General features: G+C 42.6%; 1 protein-coding gene across 2 annotated transcripts; it reads right to left on the bottom strand.

The window, feature by feature from the left end:
• Nucleotides 1-942: 942 nt before the first annotated feature.
• ARPC1A (actin related protein 2/3 complex subunit 1A) lies at nucleotides 943-16,619 on the bottom strand. 2 transcript variants are annotated; one of them, XM_021549634.2, is made up of 10 exons: nucleotides 16,480-16,619; nucleotides 13,279-13,383; nucleotides 12,444-12,548; nucleotides 9,824-10,046; nucleotides 8,094-8,201; nucleotides 5,039-5,251; nucleotides 3,781-3,856; nucleotides 3,409-3,602; nucleotides 2,417-2,507; nucleotides 943-1,330 (listed from the first exon to the last, which is right to left on the bottom strand). In XM_021549634.2, the coding sequence occupies exons 2-10, from the start codon at nucleotides 13,340-13,342 to the stop codon at nucleotides 1,292-1,294; spliced, it is 1,113 nt and encodes a 370-aa protein (XP_021405309.1). In that variant the 5' UTR covers nucleotides 13,343-13,383; nucleotides 16,480-16,619; the 3' UTR covers nucleotides 943-1,291. The 2 variants fall into 2 exon arrangements, with proteins under 2 accessions (XP_021405309.1, XP_021405303.1); XM_021549628.2 differs by having other exon boundaries at nucleotides 13,279-13,360.
• Nucleotides 16,620-18,316: the final 1,697 nt, after the last annotated feature.

The raw sequence follows: 18,316 nt of genomic DNA, 5'->3' as shown, positions 1-18,316 counted from the left end.
AAGCTTTGTAAAGCAATGCCATGAGCCAGCTAATCCCCTCAGAGCACAGCAAGGCAGCAGCACCGGGAGGAATACACCCTGTGAATAAAGCTGTGTCCAAATGCCTCCGTGAGCTCCTGAGGCTCCAAGCTGAACTGCAAAAGGTACCTGGGGACAAAGGATCAGCACAGAAGCCAGACCACACCAACACCTCTGGTTGCAGCTTCATTTGCCCACTAGTTGTCATAAATACAGGATTTTATGGGTTGAGAGCTCAGCTCTAACAGGTCACAGAATCCCAGAACCACTGAGGGTAGGAAAAACTTCCAAGTTCAGTAAGTCCAACCTGTGACCAATCTCCACCTTGCCAACCAGCTCAGAGCATCGAGTGCTACATCCAGTCATTCCTTGAACACCTCCAGGGATGGTGATTCCCCAGCCTTGAAGTTTCACAGACTTACCAAGAGATTTGCTTTTAATTTGTCTTCCCCAGACGAGGCTCAGCAGATATTTGTCTCACTTTCCACACAGAGCTTTCCATATTGTCCCACAGGCACTGCCCTGGGAGCAGGCTGGAGACCAATCCCAAAGGCAACCACAGATAATTCTGGTCACTCACCTTTGGAAAAATGTCACTCGCTAAGCAGACAACAAAAAAGACATTCAGATTAATTTGCTGTTGCTATGGATTAAATGCAAGGCAGAGAGAATGAAGAGAAGTAGGATAAAATCATTCATTCTCCAAAATTGTCACCTCAAGGGAAGAATTCTCCTGGAAGAAGCTCATCTGAATCTTCACATCCAGATCACCAGAACTCCAGGTCTGTCAACTTTAGAACCTTTCAGTTCAGATGAACTTCTGCTTTAAGGCCATAAAATATCAGTGCAGGGTTTTCCCCACTCTGTCTCTCTCCCAATTCCCTTAACATCCCTTTTTTAATCAACAAACTTCAAAACAAAGAATCAGTTTTTCTCTTTTTTATTATTATTATTTCTAGCAGACAATTTACATAAAATTCCCCTTTTAAGTTAGTGATTCATAACTTCCTGCAATAAACTACTTAAGGAGCAGCTTTGGTAAAGAATGGAATGAAACAACCAACCAAAAAAAAAAAAAAAAAAAAAGAACAATCACAGCTGATTTTGAAACCAACACAATTCACCAAATTTAGATTCAAAAGAAAAACTGCCAAGCTGTATTTTCTCAGTGTTTCCAAATATTTCACCTTCCTCCTCCCTTTTCAGGTTTGTGCAGATGTGGGAGCTGCATTCTGTCAAGCAGTTTGTCCTGCTAGATCATGGAAATCCATCTTTACATGATTCGTAGCCCTTGGATGGAGGACTCTAAAGTCTTGAAGGAGAGAAAAAAAATCTTAATTACAATCTGCTGTTGTAGCTTGGGCTAAATTAATTCAGTGTAAATGCTAAAAAAAACAAGCAAAAAACATGAATATTTGAAATTAGATTCAGTCATAGAATCCGAGAATGGTTTGGGATCAAAGCTCATCTCATTCAAGCCCCTGCCATGGCAGGGACGCCTTCCACATTCCCAGGTTGCTCCAAGCCCTGTCCAGCCTTGTCTTGGATACTTCCAGGGATCCAGGGGCAGCCACAGTTTCTCTGGGTAACCTGTGCCAGGGCCTCACCACTCTCACAGGGAAGAATTTCTCCTTTAAGTAAAGGATTTCTTCCTAATGCAAGAGGCCAGAGACCACAACAGTTGTTCCTTTCAAACTCAGGCAGGTACCAGCGACACAGACCCAAAACTGCACTAAAGCAGCCTAGAGATCACTTCAACTTCTTGTATGACTCCTGTCCCCACCAGAGCATCCTGGCACCATAGAACACAATCTGTTCTTTCCCTAAATCACATCCCACATCCCAGATCTGGGAAGGCCAACAGGGACCTCTGTTGGCCAGGCCTGAGTAAAGCAAGCATGGGCATTAATACATCCTTTAAGGATTTTCAATATTGCATTTTCCAGCTGTTAGAGACAACTTCTTACTCCTTGGGTAAGTCAGTTCTGAGAGGACAGGACCATGTTCTGCAGCAGGACAATGAGCAGAGTCCCATGGGATGGGAGAAGGGAGAGGCAGGGGGCTGTGTTGTACAAATTGCTCCAGCTCAGTTGTGGCTGAGGCTGGAAAATGAAAGAATTAAGGGGATTCCTACAGGGACATTAAGTAATTCTATTAAAAAAATAAGTCTGTATTAGCACCATCTGCTTAACAAACTGCATCTGCATTTCTGCAGATTCTTGGATCAGTTTTTCTTATGGATTTCACTAATGGTTTTGAATATTCCAGTCTGGATTTCCTGCTGCTACTAAAACCTGGCTTGAGGCTGAGCCCCAGGAGTTGATACTAGAGATTAAAAAAAAAAAATCCACCACCCCAGCTAGTTCACATAAACATGGTAGTAAAAGCACATTTTTACCTTAAAATCCCAGATGGTCATTGCTCCATCGATGCCGGTGGTGCAGAATTTCCGACAATCCCGTTTGTCAATCTCATAAATAGACACTTGGCTGCAAACACAGAGTGAGAGCTCCAACACCCATTCCAGAGAGCCAGAAATCTGGGAAATTTGGGTTGAATTCCACTCCTACTCTTTGGCTGGAGACATGACTATACCAGAGCCTATACCAGATTCTTGGTAGAATGCCTCAGAAAAATAAGCCAAGAAAAAGATGCTGAAAGCTCTTTAATGGCTTGGTGAGACAAAACGTTTTCCTTGAATAAAGAGAAATTGCTCCACATCCCTGCAGATCACATAATTTTTTTAATGCAAAGATATTTTACCCAATTAACCTGAATGAATCTTTTTGATTAACAGAATTGTTGAATGGTCTGGGGTGGAAGGGACCTTAAAACTCATCCAGTCCCACTCCCTACTGTGGGCAGGGACACTTTCCACTGTCCCAGGTTTCTCCAACCTGGCCTCAAAAGCTTCCATGGATGGGACAGCCACAGCTTCTCTGGGCAGCCTGTGCCAAGGGCCTCCCCACCCTCACAGAGAAGGATTTTTCTGTATGTTTAACCTAAATTTCCCTTCTTTCAGTTTGAAAGCAGTGATAAATAATAAATAAATAATACACATGGCAGTAACATCTGAAAAAGGAAGCCGGGATGTGAATTTCAGGTGGATTTTACTGACTGCATTTTGCACAGTGCCATCAGCCTCTTGGGAACTACCAACATATTTGATAAGCTGTGTCCAAGGTACACAACACATCAACCACGAGCAAACAGCTGTAGCCACGTCAATGATTAACCAGCAGCCACGTAAATCCCAGAAACTGAGAGCTGCTAGGGAAAGAGGTACCAGCTACACCCTTCTGGTACAGCAAACCTAAAGGTTTGCAGAACACCCTGGGCGATGGGCACAGAGAACATCCCCTGCCCTGCTGCTGGCAGCAGGACACTCACGTTATACTGTTTTGGTGCAGCGTCTCCAGGGTGGTGTTGCGGTCTTCCGTGGTGGCTCTTTTATCCATGTTGCGGAAGCGCTCCATGGCAGAGATGTTGCGCTGGATGCTCTGTTTGGGAATGTCGAGTTTGGAAACGAAGCTCAGCAAGCCACGGTCGTCACAGTTGAAGAGCATCGGGCAGCAGTCGTGGCCCTGCAAGCAAACACCCGTCAGGAAACACCACCTCAGCATTCCCACCCTGCCCTTCCAACAGGAAAACACTGACAGCAGGGCACAGCTTGTTTAGTATTATTACTAACTGTGCAATATATGGGGTTTTCTCCCCCTCCAAAACACGACAGCTCCGCGAGGAGGAATAGCAGACACTTACAGCTGCCACCACGCTGTTCTCGGAGACAAAGGACACGCTCAGGAGTGGGAGGAACTCTGTTTTCAGCTGCGAAACCCTGAGCACAAGGACATTTGTTAGAGGGATTCAATGAAACTTCTCATTTTAGGCTTCAACAAAAAATAGGCACCCTTCCTACACAAGGATTGTTGGAAAAGTCAAGGTAGCTCGCCTGTCCTGTGGTGACAACAGAAGGTTGTAATTTGTAATAAAAAGTTTCAGCCTAATGAAAGTGTGCTGGAAGATTTATAACAAAGCCAAGTATTTCAGGTGAAAGGCTAACATTACCAAAATTATGCGTAAACAGGGGCAAGAATTCAAAAGGAATACCCCCAAAAACGTGTGTTTCGAGGAAGATACTAATTTCATTTGAATATAAAAAATACTTGAAATGTTGATGCTTGACATCTTTGCAGAAGGAAAAAGCCTTGATGTTCATTTAAGTCAACTTTTGTGATTTAATAACAAATAAAGGGAATTCTAAAATACTTTATAATTAATGATATTCCCTGCCAGGTACTTATACAACCGTACTGATCAGAACCACAATTCAAAATTAATCCCAGCAATGTCTGGATGACCCCCAGAGACTTCTGCTACCAAAACATATGGAGAATCTCATCCTTCCTGGCTGGAAAGCCAAGGACACTGCAAAGTTATGCAGATCGAGAAGAGCAGCAGGAGGAGCAATTGTTAATAAAATATTTTGTTGGACTGGGAGGTGTAAGTTGAAACCTTGCATCAGCAGCATCTTAAGGAGAGATGTTGAAATTAATATTTCATGAACTTATTTTCCAGATTCTGGTTAGAGATGCAGTCTTAGTGATGCAGTGAGCATGTTTCTGGATTCTCTTTGAATTGGGAATATTGTCTGGAATATTGCTTGGAATATTTGTATTGCAAATATTGTTTTGAAAAAGGAAATACTGTTTCCCTGGTTACTCAGTGGAACATACCTTTTTCCCTAAATGCCTCTTTTTTCCCTGGCAAAAAAATTTGCTATACACTCACTGAAGAATTCTTACAAAGAATTTAAGTTATATACTCTAAAATTTACAGAAACAAATCTTACTTATAGTTATATAAGCCTCAAAGAGACTCCTGGAACCTACAATAAAACAGGCAACAGAGGCACAAGGTTGTGAACCCAATATTCCACACAGAACCACGGAATCATTAAAGCTGGAAAAAACCTTTAGGGTCACCATCAGGCTGACAATACCAGCAAGGGGATACTCACATCATGTTTTTGGAGGCATCAGCCACTGACACGGTGCTGTCATGGCTGACCCAGGCCAGGCGGTTGCCGCTGGCGGAGAAGCTCACGCTGTGCACCCACCCTCCGCTGCCCGCGCCCCCAAATTCCGACATCAGCTGCCCAAAAGGCATCTTGGAGCCCCAGGGTGTGCTGGCTGGCTTTTCATCCACTTCCTTAATGTAAGCAGAGAACACCCTGCAAATAAAAAGATTTTGGTGTGAATAAAGAGAGAAGAAAGCTCCTCGGTAGCATGGGGTGCGTTTTGAGTTGGAAGGAGAGAGACGAGTCCTGATTCTCCCAAAATAAAATATTTTGGTGTCTTTGAACAAGCCTGGAAGCAGCAGCATGCAGAGAGAAAGCAGCAGTACAAAGCACACAGGTTTCTCATAAATGCTGTTCTGGTAGCCCTCTCCCTTTTTTTCCAGAAGATGGCACAAAAATACACATTGTCAGTGCGTATTTCCCTGTGCCAAGATTTCCCTTTCATCCTTTTGCAGTGCTAACAGCTCTCCGGAGTCAAGCCTTCAGTTAGAGAAAACCCAGGAATGGCACTGTATAATTAGAATCTAATACAAACACCTACAAAATTACCCACTTTTTAAGAACATTCCCATTTTAGCAGGATTTCAAAGAAAGAAATGTGATGTTCTAATGCCAGCAAAGGAGCTCTGAGCAACCTTCTTCCGGCTCATTATTGCAAAAATGCCTTGAAAACCTGAAATACTGCAATGTTTTTATAGGTTTTTTTTTTTCCCCCCAGCACTACAATTTTTAAGGTATGTTTAAATAGAAAGCCTCCCCCTTTCATCAAATTCCTTCTGCATGATTCAGACATGCCACAATATGGTGTTCTTGACTGTTACCATGGAATTTAATGGGACGTCACAACCATAGCATTTGAGTCCATTGAACAGGAGGAGCAAGGCAGCTACACCATGCCACTACTACCAGAGAGAAAAAATAAATCAGGAGAAATGAAAACTATAATCGAATATTCATGGTTGCAGTCACACACAAACAGGAATTATTTTATAGTGAGTTAAAGAAAATTTAGCTTCCCCTTCCCTGTTTTTTATATCTTTTGTATGTGTGGGGTAAGCACTCCCAAAAGTACCTATATTCAGCTTATTTCAACAAAGCTGCTCATTTGGAATGAGAAGAGTTTAAGTGCAGCTATATTAGGTACAGATTTTCAGGGAATTAAGTATGGATATATATATATATTTGGCTCTATTAGATTAAATATAATCTAATGATAATCCTTTAAAAATCTCAATTTTATAGAGCCACCTAAAATGATGGTCTTTTAATGTATGGAAGTAGGACAAGATGTTTAAAGCAACAGCCTTTGACACAAGGCAGGAAAATCATACCTAAGCAGGGACGACTTTGAATTTAACTGTTAGTTAAAAATTTAAGAAGTTTTCTCCCTTATTAAAGTCTGCCTGTCCTTTAAAACCAAAATCACCTCAGCTTGAAGGCCCCAGCCTTCAAAGAATGTTGGGAAATGACTTCCATTCCCTCAGCAAGAACATAAAATCATACTTACATGGCACTGGTAGCTACAGATACATATGTATTTCAGATAAATATAAGGGAGCTCATTTATCTTGGCCAAGCACCAAAAATCTCTGCTGAATACCCAGCAATTTGCAGCCTCCTGCCCTCCATTCCTTCCCCAAAATGTTTCCCACTTAGCTGCTTATTATGTGGCAGTGGCTCTGGTAGATCCATTTCCTAATTTCCATCAGAACAGGTGCACACTTCAGGTATCTTTATTTTTTTTTAAATGGAACTGAAGGGAGAACTGGAATTCTAGAAATCTGTACTCATAATTTACAAAAGTTAACAGTTTTTCATGGATATGGGGAAGAAACAGAATCCTACAATCCCACACATATACATACACATTTCAGGTGACCTACGTCAAAATCCTGGGGTCCTTTATGAAACCAAATTTAAAAACTTCCACATGTGAAAAGTAGCTGCTTCTGTTTCACATCACCTATTTTGTGACAGGAAGTGAATACATACAGTTTATCTAATTTAAACTGTAAATAAGGCAGGAAAAGAGACAACTCTCCCCTCTCTTTCCCAGCTTCCACTTAACATCTGTCCTTACATGAAAAGGTATCAAAGGATGGGGTTTAGATGTGAGGGTTTCATTCTGAAATATAGAATGCAATAGTCAGTTCCACCTCCCCCTCCCACTCCTCCTTAGCCATTTTTAGTACACACTTTGAAGCTTAAAAATTGCCCTATTATATAAAGAATTTAAGAAAAGAAGCTTGTTCATTAGCATTCAAAGTACAAGTGATTAAGTCAATGTGGATTCAAGCCAGGCCCTGCAGACTCCCCTGCAGTGACCCCAAGCACAGAGCACTTTGCAGGGCCCATCCCTCACACTGTAATTTCACAATCAGTTGCAAAGTCTCCCCCATCCATTTCTCACACCAATCTGCCTTTAGCAGCCCTTTTTTTTTTTTTACTGGTCTTCAAAAATCTCTTCTATTGTGTTGAGTTGCAGGTGGATCAATTCCTTGACTCTGCTCCCCACAGGCAAAGGGCAGGAAACAAGGAACTCAGAGGAAAAAAAGATGGGATAACACCATTGGAAATGACCAATTATTCTGATTTTTGGAACTGCACCATTAGGGTATTGTTTTTTAAACTCTAACTAGCAGTGTTGGTGTTCTACAAGATGACACCTGCTAATCCAACTTCAGCCTAATGACCAGCTCTCAGCATAAATGCTGTGTAATGCTGGGAAGGAACCCAGCAAATGCCCAAATTCAGGTGTGTCCCTCAACAGACCCATGCTGGCTGTGCAGTCAGGACACAGCAGCACCGAAGCCAAGGTTTCTGAAGCTGGGTATTTTATTTTGGTAGCAACAACAGTACACAATGAGCTACCTTTTATTCTAATAGCAATCTAAACTTAGTGTTTAGATTAGTGCAAATAACTGATCAACATACTCAAGCTACTGATTTGATCCAATAACCCAAACTGTAGATAAGATGTTTTAGTTTCTCTCACCTGCACTTGAAGTCACAGGATCCTGCAGCCAGCAGGACATTGTTGGGGTGCCAGTCCAGGCTGAGGACAGTGGAACGAATGGGCTTTTTAATGTGTTTGCTCACCCACCTAAAATAAAACGAAACTAAAATAAGACATAAATTTTATATCAACATATATTACCTGATTCCCACAAATCCATGAAACACTCCTCAAAAAGATCACTCTCTGTCAATGGCTAAATACATCAGTTTTGGAAAAAACTTCATGTCCAAATCTTTCACATTCTCTTGTGCAATCTGTGAACTTTATGGTTAGCTTAATTAAACTTTCAAATATTACGAACAAACTCATTAAATATGTATCTCCTCAGCTAAATCCTATTCCTCTTCAAGCTGATTTTTATAATGCATCAGATGGAACTCCTTGATGTGAATTTTGCCCAGGAACTGCCAGATCTCTTCCCCACAGTGAACATGAGGTCACCTGTGACTGTGACACTGAGCTAAGCAGCACTATTTTCATGGATCACCAAGCACAAGTCCTTCTCCAGTCCTTCCAACAAATTATATGGTCACATCTCTTGCCTATTGACTTTTCTACTGTTTAAAAATACAATAACTATAAAACACAAGAAAATGGGGGGGACTGCCAATGACCCAACCAGTGCATTCATCTCAATTATCTGCAGTGCAGTGCAAAGTGGTCCTGCTGCTGAATTCATCAATAGTGGCCTAAATATGTCTCAGCAGATTTGGTTTATCTGAACCATTTACAAACTAGTAATGAAATCTATTATTCACTTGATGGCCTTTGGGATGATGCTGCTTTTTCTTTGATTTTACTTCTATCAGGTACAAGTTTTAAGGCTCACAATTTACAGATTATATTTCTTTAGCATATGGAGTCTTGATTCTTTTGCTGACAGTGAGGCAGAGAAAAAATATTGGTAACTGAATATGCTGGAAAACATAAAAGTCCAAAACAATCTTTAGAATGTATTTTGCAGATGGTGTCATTGTTTTTCATCTCCACATGGCAGACTGCATACAGAACACCTGTGTTTTTGTGCCTGTTTATGCAACCCAAAGTAAGAGACACTCCACACACTGACTTCAGCTACAGATGATACAGCAAATGTAGCTCCAACACGTGCAGCTCAAAGGGAGATCAGAAACATTAAGATGCTAAAATGAGAAAAAAGTTAATGGTGGAAATATCTTTGTGATGTTCCTATGTGAAATCTATAAACTGTGGTAAAAGTACATGACAAAATGTAGAACAAGTCAATGACAAGCTCAAGCATCTTCTAACAGATCGCCCTGGAGATGTGACAGAATGACAAGAAATGGCCCAAAATAACAGATACAGAAGAAAGATTCCAGTAAAGATTTCTTCATTTATTCTGGCACAAAAAGGGGGAAGGAAATATTTATTTTTTTTCAACCACAGAGTTGTAGTAATGAAACCTTTACTCTGCAGAAATTCTTGCACTTTCAGAAACGCAACATATGTCTTATGGCAGTCAGGCAGAACACATCCATGCCAACATGTACTGTCTGAAAATAGGCAAAGTCAAAGGCCTTTAGGTGCTACAGCAAAGTGAAGAATAGAGAGAACCTTTTTCCCTAAACATTAAAGTCCACAGAAGAACTGATGAGGCCACCCCTCTACATTTCCTGAATATTTTAGGAATTAGTAAAATAATTCAGCTTTCCCATGCTGACTGTAAAGACATAAAACCAGCTCACCAGTCATTTTCAGACTCAAAGTAGCACACAGATATGAGTCGAGCTCCACTGCCCACAGCAAACTTGTTCTCCAAGGGGGACCACTTGACGAAGGTGGCGGCGCGGTTGATCCTGAGGATGACGAGGGTGGGTTTCCACACGCCGTCCTTCTGGCTCCACACGTAGGCGTTGCGGTCGGCGCCGCACGTCACGATGCGGTCGCTTTTGGGAGCCCAGTCAATACCTGCGAGTGAAGAGGTCACAGGAAGTAATCCTCCCCTCATGCTGTTAGCTTTATGTTAAGGCAAAGCAGAGATCACCTCACAGCCCTCTGTCACAGAATCCCAGAATTGTTTGTGGTGGAAAGGACCTTAAAGATCGTCCAGTTCCAACTCTGTGCCAATTCCCATTTGCTACCCCAGGTTGCTCCAAGCCCCATCCACTTGGACACTCCGAAGCATTCAGGGGCAGCCTTATCTTCCCCAGACAATCTGAGCCAGGACCTCATCACCCTCACAGGGAAGAATTTTGCCATATATCTAACCTAAATTTCCCCTCTTTCAGTCTGAAGCCATTCCTCCCTGCCCTGTCACTGCAGTTCCTGACAAACCGATCACTTAGTTATCACTATTATGTCATTCCCCTTCATCTCTTATTCTCCACGAGCTATTTCAAGCTGTGAGGGATACTTGTTTCTCCCTCTAGCTTTCATCAAAACTGCACATCCCAAACTCCCAGATGCCAGGGATTTGCTGGCTGAGGAAGCTCCGAGGGCTGGCCAACAGGTGGAGCTCTGCGGACCGGCCAAGGCCTGTCCACTAGCACCCTCTGACTTCTGCAAGATCCCTCTCAACAGCTGAGACGCAGCAATTCTAAAACTGCACAACCTGTAACAACATTTTGTGCTTGCTACCAGATTGCAGCCATGTTCTAAAGTTTAGATAACAGGGATTTTTGGTTAGATGTTATCAATCTTTACATACTGACACAATCCTTATGTTTTTTCCATGACTATTTAAGTTGTGCCACAAGAAAACTTTGCCAAGAAAAAAATAACAAATACAAACAATAAAATAAAACCTTTGATAAAGCTGTAATTTCTTCTTTCCCCTCCTAGGCAATGAAGGATGTCCCAACTGGAAAGTCTTATGGGAACATTATTTTTCATCTTTTCTATAGCATCCTTTGGGATGCAGTCCTCAACTCTCCTGCCAGTGATTTTCCATTACTACATTCAGTATTAAAAACATCTCTTAAGCTCACAAACTGAAAGTGGGATAACAGCTGTAGAAAGAATTTGCACTAATGCTATCATTTTATTCATACATTGTTTACTTCAAAATACATTTACGCTTAAAAAGTGAAGAGCTTGGTAGTCTGAAACGACAGAGGAGTTCTAGCACTGCCTCTGAAAGAGGGACCATCCTGCCTCTCTTTCCTTCTCCTGCCCACCACCTCCTCTCACCAGCCCTGGTGACTTAGGCCAAGTTCAGATTTTTAGCTTAGCAGAAAACAAGCTCTTCCTGTGAGTGAGAAGAGGCAGCTCACCACAAACCTGAGTCACGAGAAGGACCTTGATCCCCTGTGATCAGGAGCTGCAGTGGCAGCAGCTGACTCACTCCTGTCAGGGGTTACAAGCAGTTTGATCAGTGGATCTCCTGTGTGTAACCACAGTTTAACTCCACTCTTTACAACCACCACAGAGTTTTGTACTCCAAAGGGACACACTGTGCAGGAAAGCAGGGAGAGCTCTTTTCCCAAGTCATGAATATTTGGCTTCTAACACTAACAGGTACAAGTAGAATGTCTTGGGGTGACACATTTAATTTGTCCCTGCTCACAAAGGAGCAGGGACAGATGTGCTCTTGCACAAGCAAGAATTGGAAAAATTGAATAAAGCTCCTGCAAAATGCTGTTGGACTGCTGCTTCTCCCCATTAATGAGCTGACAACAAAATTTGCTGCTTTGGGCAAATGCTTGTATTAATTATTTTAATTTCTTTAAGAAAATAAAGCCCTTTAAAAAATATCACCATGGGATGGGGAAAAAAAGTCACAGTAATATAAAAGACTGCCACAGGATAATTACATTTTTTAAAATAACACCTTGTGACCCAATGTGACAGCTCTTCTTAATTTTCATTGTGGATGTACAGGGCCTGCAATAAATGTGCTCACTGACGGTCTAAGTCCAGGTCTGAGCACTTCAAATGTTTATGCAGTCCCTAAAAAAGCGTATTTATTGTTGTTGGAAACCACAAAGCAATTCTACAGTTGTATATTTGATGAAATTTTAGTACTAGCACTTGAAAGGGAACAGCATGCATCACTGTGACACAACCAGATTACTTCAGCAGACTGAAAATGTGTTCTCATTATGTCATTAGGGATGAAAAATAAGCAATAGATAAGAAAAAATGGCTCAGTAACTTCACTGAAATGTCTGGAAATGAGATAGGGCTTTTCTTCCTAACATTCACTGCATGCAGCTCAGAAAACTGCTGCAAGGCTCTGTCTAAGTGGGACTGCCAACCTATAAAAAGATCTATTTACTCAACACTTGCAGATTTCCTGTTCAGAATCTCAGCTGGGGAAAACAGGAGGGGCTGGAAAACTTAATGTCTGCCTCAGCACAATCTCACCTGTAATGTGTCCATTGTGTTCCTTCAGCTCGTGAGCCTTCACCCACTGGTTCCCACTCTTCTTGTAGATGTGCACTTCATGGTTATTAGGGCTAATGGCAATCTCTTGAAGAAAGAAATAAAACAATCCAATTGTACAGAAGGCTTTTTAATAGCAAATGCTATATTTGGAAAGACTTTTCCTATCTAAAACCTCTATTCACAAATTTGAGAGCATTACATGGGCTTTGTAACCAAAGGGGCAAAATCCCTGGAAAATCTCCATGGAATGGTTTGGGTTGGAATGCATCTTTAAGATCATCCAGTTCCAATCCCATACCATGAACAGGGACACCTTCTACCATCCCAAGTTGCTCCAAGCACCATTCAGCCTGGGCACTTCCAGGTACAGCTTCTCTGGGAATCTGTGCCAGGGCCCCCCCATCCTCACAGGGAAGAATTTCTTCCCAAAATCCCATCTAACCCTGCCCTCTGGCAGTTTGATATTGGTACACATACCATGGCCATGAGTACTCTGCAGAGCAAGACAACACATTTGGAACACAACAATCCACATTATATAGAAAACTTGGCCAAGAGGCAAAGCTTTGTGGAATACCAAGACTTAATTATCTCCTATGCCAGAGTTCAAGCAACAGGCTTAGAAAAGCTTAGATTTGGAAGACTTGTGCTTTTGGGATCAGAAGTAGAACATTTAACATGTAGAACTATGTATCTGACCACACTTTCCTTAAATGTGACCCAGAACATCACAAGATCAAAAACTAACAGCAGAAAGAAAATAGCAATTGAAAAAAAGAAAAATTAAAAATGGAAATGAACTTCTAATACTTACGAGTACGGTCTCTGTTCCAGGCATGGCAGGTGATTGGCTCCAGCAGGAACTGATGTAGAGACATTCCGAGTTAAAGAGATTCCTATGTTGTAAAAAGTGAAAAGGCTGAAAGGTGTAAAATTGAAAACAAAACACTTCAAAATGAGAGAATTAATAAAACCAAGTTAACCTTCAACATTTACTGAGCATCTTTCAGTGCAGTGTTACAATTTATTTATAGATCACAACTTCATAAATATGATAAGGCTGCTCAAGAGCTGCCTGTGGCACACCCCCAGATATTTTCAGTAGGATGATGGATGTGCATTGTCCTGCTTATGTCAGCTAATTGCAATTGCCCTAAAAGCCAGATACACTTGCTTCTTTGTGTATCCTCACAGACAAGAGAGCAGGTCCTCAAGAAATCTAATAAATCTATTAATTTTACTATGGAAATGGAACAATCAAAAATAAAAGTATCTAGGACAAAGGTCAGCGAACTGATTCTAAAGCCTGACTTGTATCCAGGCTCACAGGCAGCACTACAACAAAATCTTTTTTTCAGGAAGCCAAACTGATGTGTAACTGTGATCTGCTGATACATTATTTGATAAAACAATTTATATGTATCCTACAAAAAATCACTAAGGTTAGTAATTAACTGATTAGTAATTTCTTCAAATTACTTCTAGCACTGAACTGTTTGATAATCAAGCTTCTGCCCCATGAAATTCAAACACTAGAACAAGCTGGATCATTGTAGTTTTTGAGTATTATGTTTAAAAAAGGCTAAATGCCTATTATTTTCTTGTAACTGATGGTTGTTACAAGAGACACTGCTGAAAATATGCAACTGGAGGCACATCCATCCACAGACACAAAGTTGTTTAAAATGTTTTTATTATATTATCTTTCATCCATTTATGCTGCCTTTGGTTTAATATAGGGCATAGAGTAATATATTTTTGAAATTAAAATATTTTAGATATTAAAATATTTTAGATATTGAAATACTTTAGGTATTAAAATATAGTATTCTATGTGCTGTATTAACCAGAGCAGCATGAACTGATGGAATATAACAACATAAAAACTCAGGGTCACCTGTAATAACAAAAATGTGCACAATTCAATACATCCAACTTGGACTTGTCAATTCCTTTCTTATATTCCATTAATTTTCACAGCAATTTATCACTGCCTGATGGATCAAAGCATTTTTACCCCCACATATCCATCTTAAAAGAACTATCTCCGTGATGTCATTCCAAGACATCCACACCCATTACAGCCTGGAATTACAACATACCCAAGTATGGCCATGTTAGCAGAGGGTGGAGACTTCAGGACAAGGTAGGAATTTGGAAGCAAACAGGAAATGAATGGCAATCCAACAGAAACTTGGGAGTGAAAGAAGGATGAGTATGCTCTCAGGGAGCCTCAGGAATTACTGTCACACCATCAGTTTAACAAATACCTTGAAAGTGCTGGATCTTGGAGCAGAGGTGAGACAGTATTTCACCAATGCAAGTAAGTGGAGAGACTTTTCACTTTATTTAGTTTATTTGTTTAAGGAAACTGAGCACTGTTATTCTAAAAATATGCAAATTATGGGTGCATTTCAAATGTACTTGAAATACAACTTTTAACAATATGAGCTTTTAGCCCAGCTCATAATTTTAACCAGCATGATTTTCACAGTTCTTATAATAATCACATTCCACCAATCAAATAAAGTATTAAATACACACAGTCCTGGGCAAAATAATTAATTATTGTTTGTTAATGTGAAAATGTTGCCATCATCTGGGTTACTTCTGCCCTTGGACATCCATCATTTGAGATTCCACATGTGGAAGCAAAACACAACTGCAAAGTGCTTTTTCCAGGATCTTGCCAACATTCAGTAGCAGCACATTTCCATATACAGGAAAAGTTCAAGAGCTGTTCCACCAACAAGGAATTCTCAGCCTTTGCTACTCTTTCCGAAATAAAATGTAAAAAAATCCACTCTCCTCTCCCCAAGGAATGCAGCTATTTTGAAACAGTTTCTAATACAACTGTAGTATTTTATTCACAGACTGGCATTACATATAACATATGGTCCCACCCTAACTCTTAGTTCAGGCATTTATCCTGAGCTGTTCCCAAAACCTATCCAAAGTTGTATGATCTATTCCTTCCCATTGATTGAATTACCTGAGCTCCACAACTGGCTACAAGCCACCTTTTTCTATTTTGGTTTGGTTACAAACCCATAAAACACAATGATGATAACCTCAAAAAGCACTGCTATTTCTCTCTCCTGATAGGCACAGTGATATTTTCTTTGAGAAGACAAATCTTAAAGAACTTTTCTAGTTATATTTATTCATTACTAATAGACAGACAAAATCTAGCTTGCATTTCACTAGGGAAAATGCTGCTGGCTTTATAATTCTTGGTAATCTCAATGCCTTCCTGTCATCCAACCCCAGAATCTCACGTGGGGAAGATACTGGCATGACTTTGTTACCAAGTACTTAATGCAGCTCTCCCTCAGTTTTATTTCAAAGGGAAAGCAACTGACTTTATAAAATATTTTTAAATGGAGGAAAAAAAAGGAAATCTTGCGCCTTTGTAGAGAAGCTCTTTCTGTTCAAGGCCGAAAAGGATCGAGGCTGGGATGTACAGCACTCAGCTGCTGTCACCTCTCTGGGGTGAGAAATATATGGTGAATGGATGAACAACTAGCCAGGATACGGACTCAGAAGTGGAGACGGAATGTTTGTGTGTGACAGCGAGAAAGGGATGCTTTTAATCCATCCTCAGAGCACCTACACCACTTCCAAACCCCTGGAAGCCAAGCACCTGCGATGAAGGAAGCCCCCAGCACTGTCAGTGCTGGGGATCTCGCAGGGGGGCGGCTCATCTCGGGCACCTCCCGGCACACGGCGCCGTCAGCCCGACAAACCCGCCGCGATGGGCACGGACCGTGAGCTGCGGCCCCGCCAGCACCGGGCACGGCGGGGGCCGCGAGGGGCACGGCGGGGGATAACGAGGGCGCTCAGCGGCGGAAACGGGGGGCAGCTCGCCTGTCCTCAGCCCCTCACGGCGAAGCGGCGCCCACCGCCTCACCCTCAGCAGGGCGTCCCCAGCCCCTCGGCGCGGCGATGCTGCCGCGCCTCCCCCCGCGCTCCGCTGAGGCCGGCGGGCCCGCAGCCTCCCGCGGCCGGGACTCACCTGAGGCGGCGGGGGCGGAGCGGGACTCGCGGACTCTGGGCAGTCAACGCGACTCCGCTCCGGCGGCGGCAGAGGCCGAGCGGGCCCGGCTCGGACACGGGCGGCAGGAAACGCGCTGGGCGCCTGCGCCGCCGGCCCGCCCCGCGCGCAGGGCGGAGCGGCGCCTGCGCGGCCGCTCAGGGCGGGCCGGCCGCGGCTGGCGCCTGAGGGGGACGGCTTTGAGGTCGCGAAATCCCGCTGTCGGTGCCCTCCTGCCCTGAGCCGCGTCAGACGAGCGCCGCAAACGCTTCCAAGAGTTGTCACTCCACCGCTTAGTAAGCTCTTCCGATGTCTGACCACCCAAGTAGTGAAAAAAAGATAATAACATCTAACCTGACTCTCCAGTGCTTTAATTTAAGGCCATTTCCTTCAGTCCTTTCCTCACTGCAGGCAGGGTAGATGAGGCTGGATCCCACCTCAATACACTCTTCTTTCAGATCTACTGCTGTAGTCAGCCAGAAGAACAAGGAAAGAAAACAGGGGGAAAAGAAGGTGTTTCCTCCTGCCGGGTTGTTTCTATGAGGAGAAAAAACCAAAGGTGTTGGTTATTAATTGTTCCCAGTAGATGAGTCCCAAAATACAGAGGTGCCACAGTGCTGGGCACACACATGAGATTGGGGTTCCAAACACCAGCACTCACAACCCATCCTACAGGATACATCACAGAGAACCTGTACTGGTATAATCACCGGTATAATGGAGATAAAATGCCACAAATATGAGAGCAAATGAATCCACACTGAGTCTCCTCAAGACTAAACAAACCCAGTTCCCTCAGCCATAAGGTTTTCTAGACCTTTCATGAGCCTTTTCCCCACCTCTGGACACACTCCAACACCTCAATGTCTTTTTTGAATGGGAGACCAGAACTGAACTCAGCACTCGAGGTGTGGTGTCACCAGTGCTGAGTACAGGGGGATGATCACTGCCCTGGTCCTGCTGGCCACACTGTCCCTGAAAGGGAAAGATGTCCTTGGAGGGGACAGGGCTGCTCTGGAGCCAGGCTGGGAAAGCTGGGGGTGATCAGCCTAGAGAACAGAAGATCCAGAGAGACCTTAGAGCCCTTTCCAGGACCTAAAAGGGCTGCAAGAGGGCTGGAGATGGACTTTGGACAAGGGCCTGGAGGGACAGGACACAGGAAAAGGCTTCAAACTGAAAGAAGGCAAGGTTAGATGGGATACTGGGGAGAAATTATTCCCTGTGAGGGTGAGGAGACCCTGGCATAGATTTTCAGAGAAGCTGTGGCTGGCCCTGGATCCCTGGAAGTGCCCCAGGCCAGGTTGGATGGGGCTTGGAGCAACCTGGGACAGTGAAAGGTGTCCCTGCCCATGACAGAGGGGTGGAACTGGATGATCTTTAAGGTCCCTTCCAACCAAACCATTTCATGATTCTATGATTGAGGGTTGGAATATCAAAATAAGTTAATGAGCAATAATTTGCCCTACTCTTAATCCCCTAGAGGAATTGCCTCTTCTTTGGGGTCTCATAGTTTTTCTCCTTCAAACTTGGGAGATTTTGTGAGCTCAAGTACAACAATAATGAACAAAAAAGTCTGGGAAAATGGGGAGAGATAAATGAGTCCCTGATATACTGAGGAGCAATAGAGTAGTGAGTTTAATTTCAAGTCTGAGAGAAAATAAACAATTTATAAGCATCTCAAAGGAAAAAAAGAAGGTGAATGCTGGCCAGTATGGCTTTGTCAGGAATGAATTGAGCCAATCTAATTTCCTCTTCTGGCAGCATAACAAGGATTGCAGATAAGGGCGAAGCAATGTATGTAATATATCTTGATTTTTAG

The sequence above is a fragment of the Lonchura striata genome, chromosome 16 (assembly GCF_046129695.1).
Source record: "Lonchura striata isolate bLonStr1 chromosome 16, bLonStr1.mat, whole genome shotgun sequence".
Taxonomy (NCBI): Eukaryota; Metazoa; Chordata; class Aves; order Passeriformes; family Estrildidae; genus Lonchura; species Lonchura striata.
This window is presented reverse-complemented; position numbering and strand designations above follow the sequence as displayed.

What these genes read in the sequence shown, in the direction of transcription:
- ARPC1A (XM_021549634.2), bottom strand. Translation starts at nt 13,342, where the DNA reads ATGTCTCTACATCAGTTCCTGCTGGAGCCAATCACCTGCCATGCCTGG. An exon ending in GATGCCTCCAAAAACATGAT is followed by an intron (nt 3,857 to 5,038) that starts GTGAGTATCCCC and finishes CCTTGTGCTCAG; the next exon opens with GGTTTCGCAGCTGAAAACAG. An exon ending in AGAACAGCGTGGTGGCAGCT is followed by an intron (nt 3,603 to 3,780) that starts GTAAGTGTCTGC and finishes GTTTGCTTGCAG; the next exon opens with GGCCACGACTGCTGCCCGAT.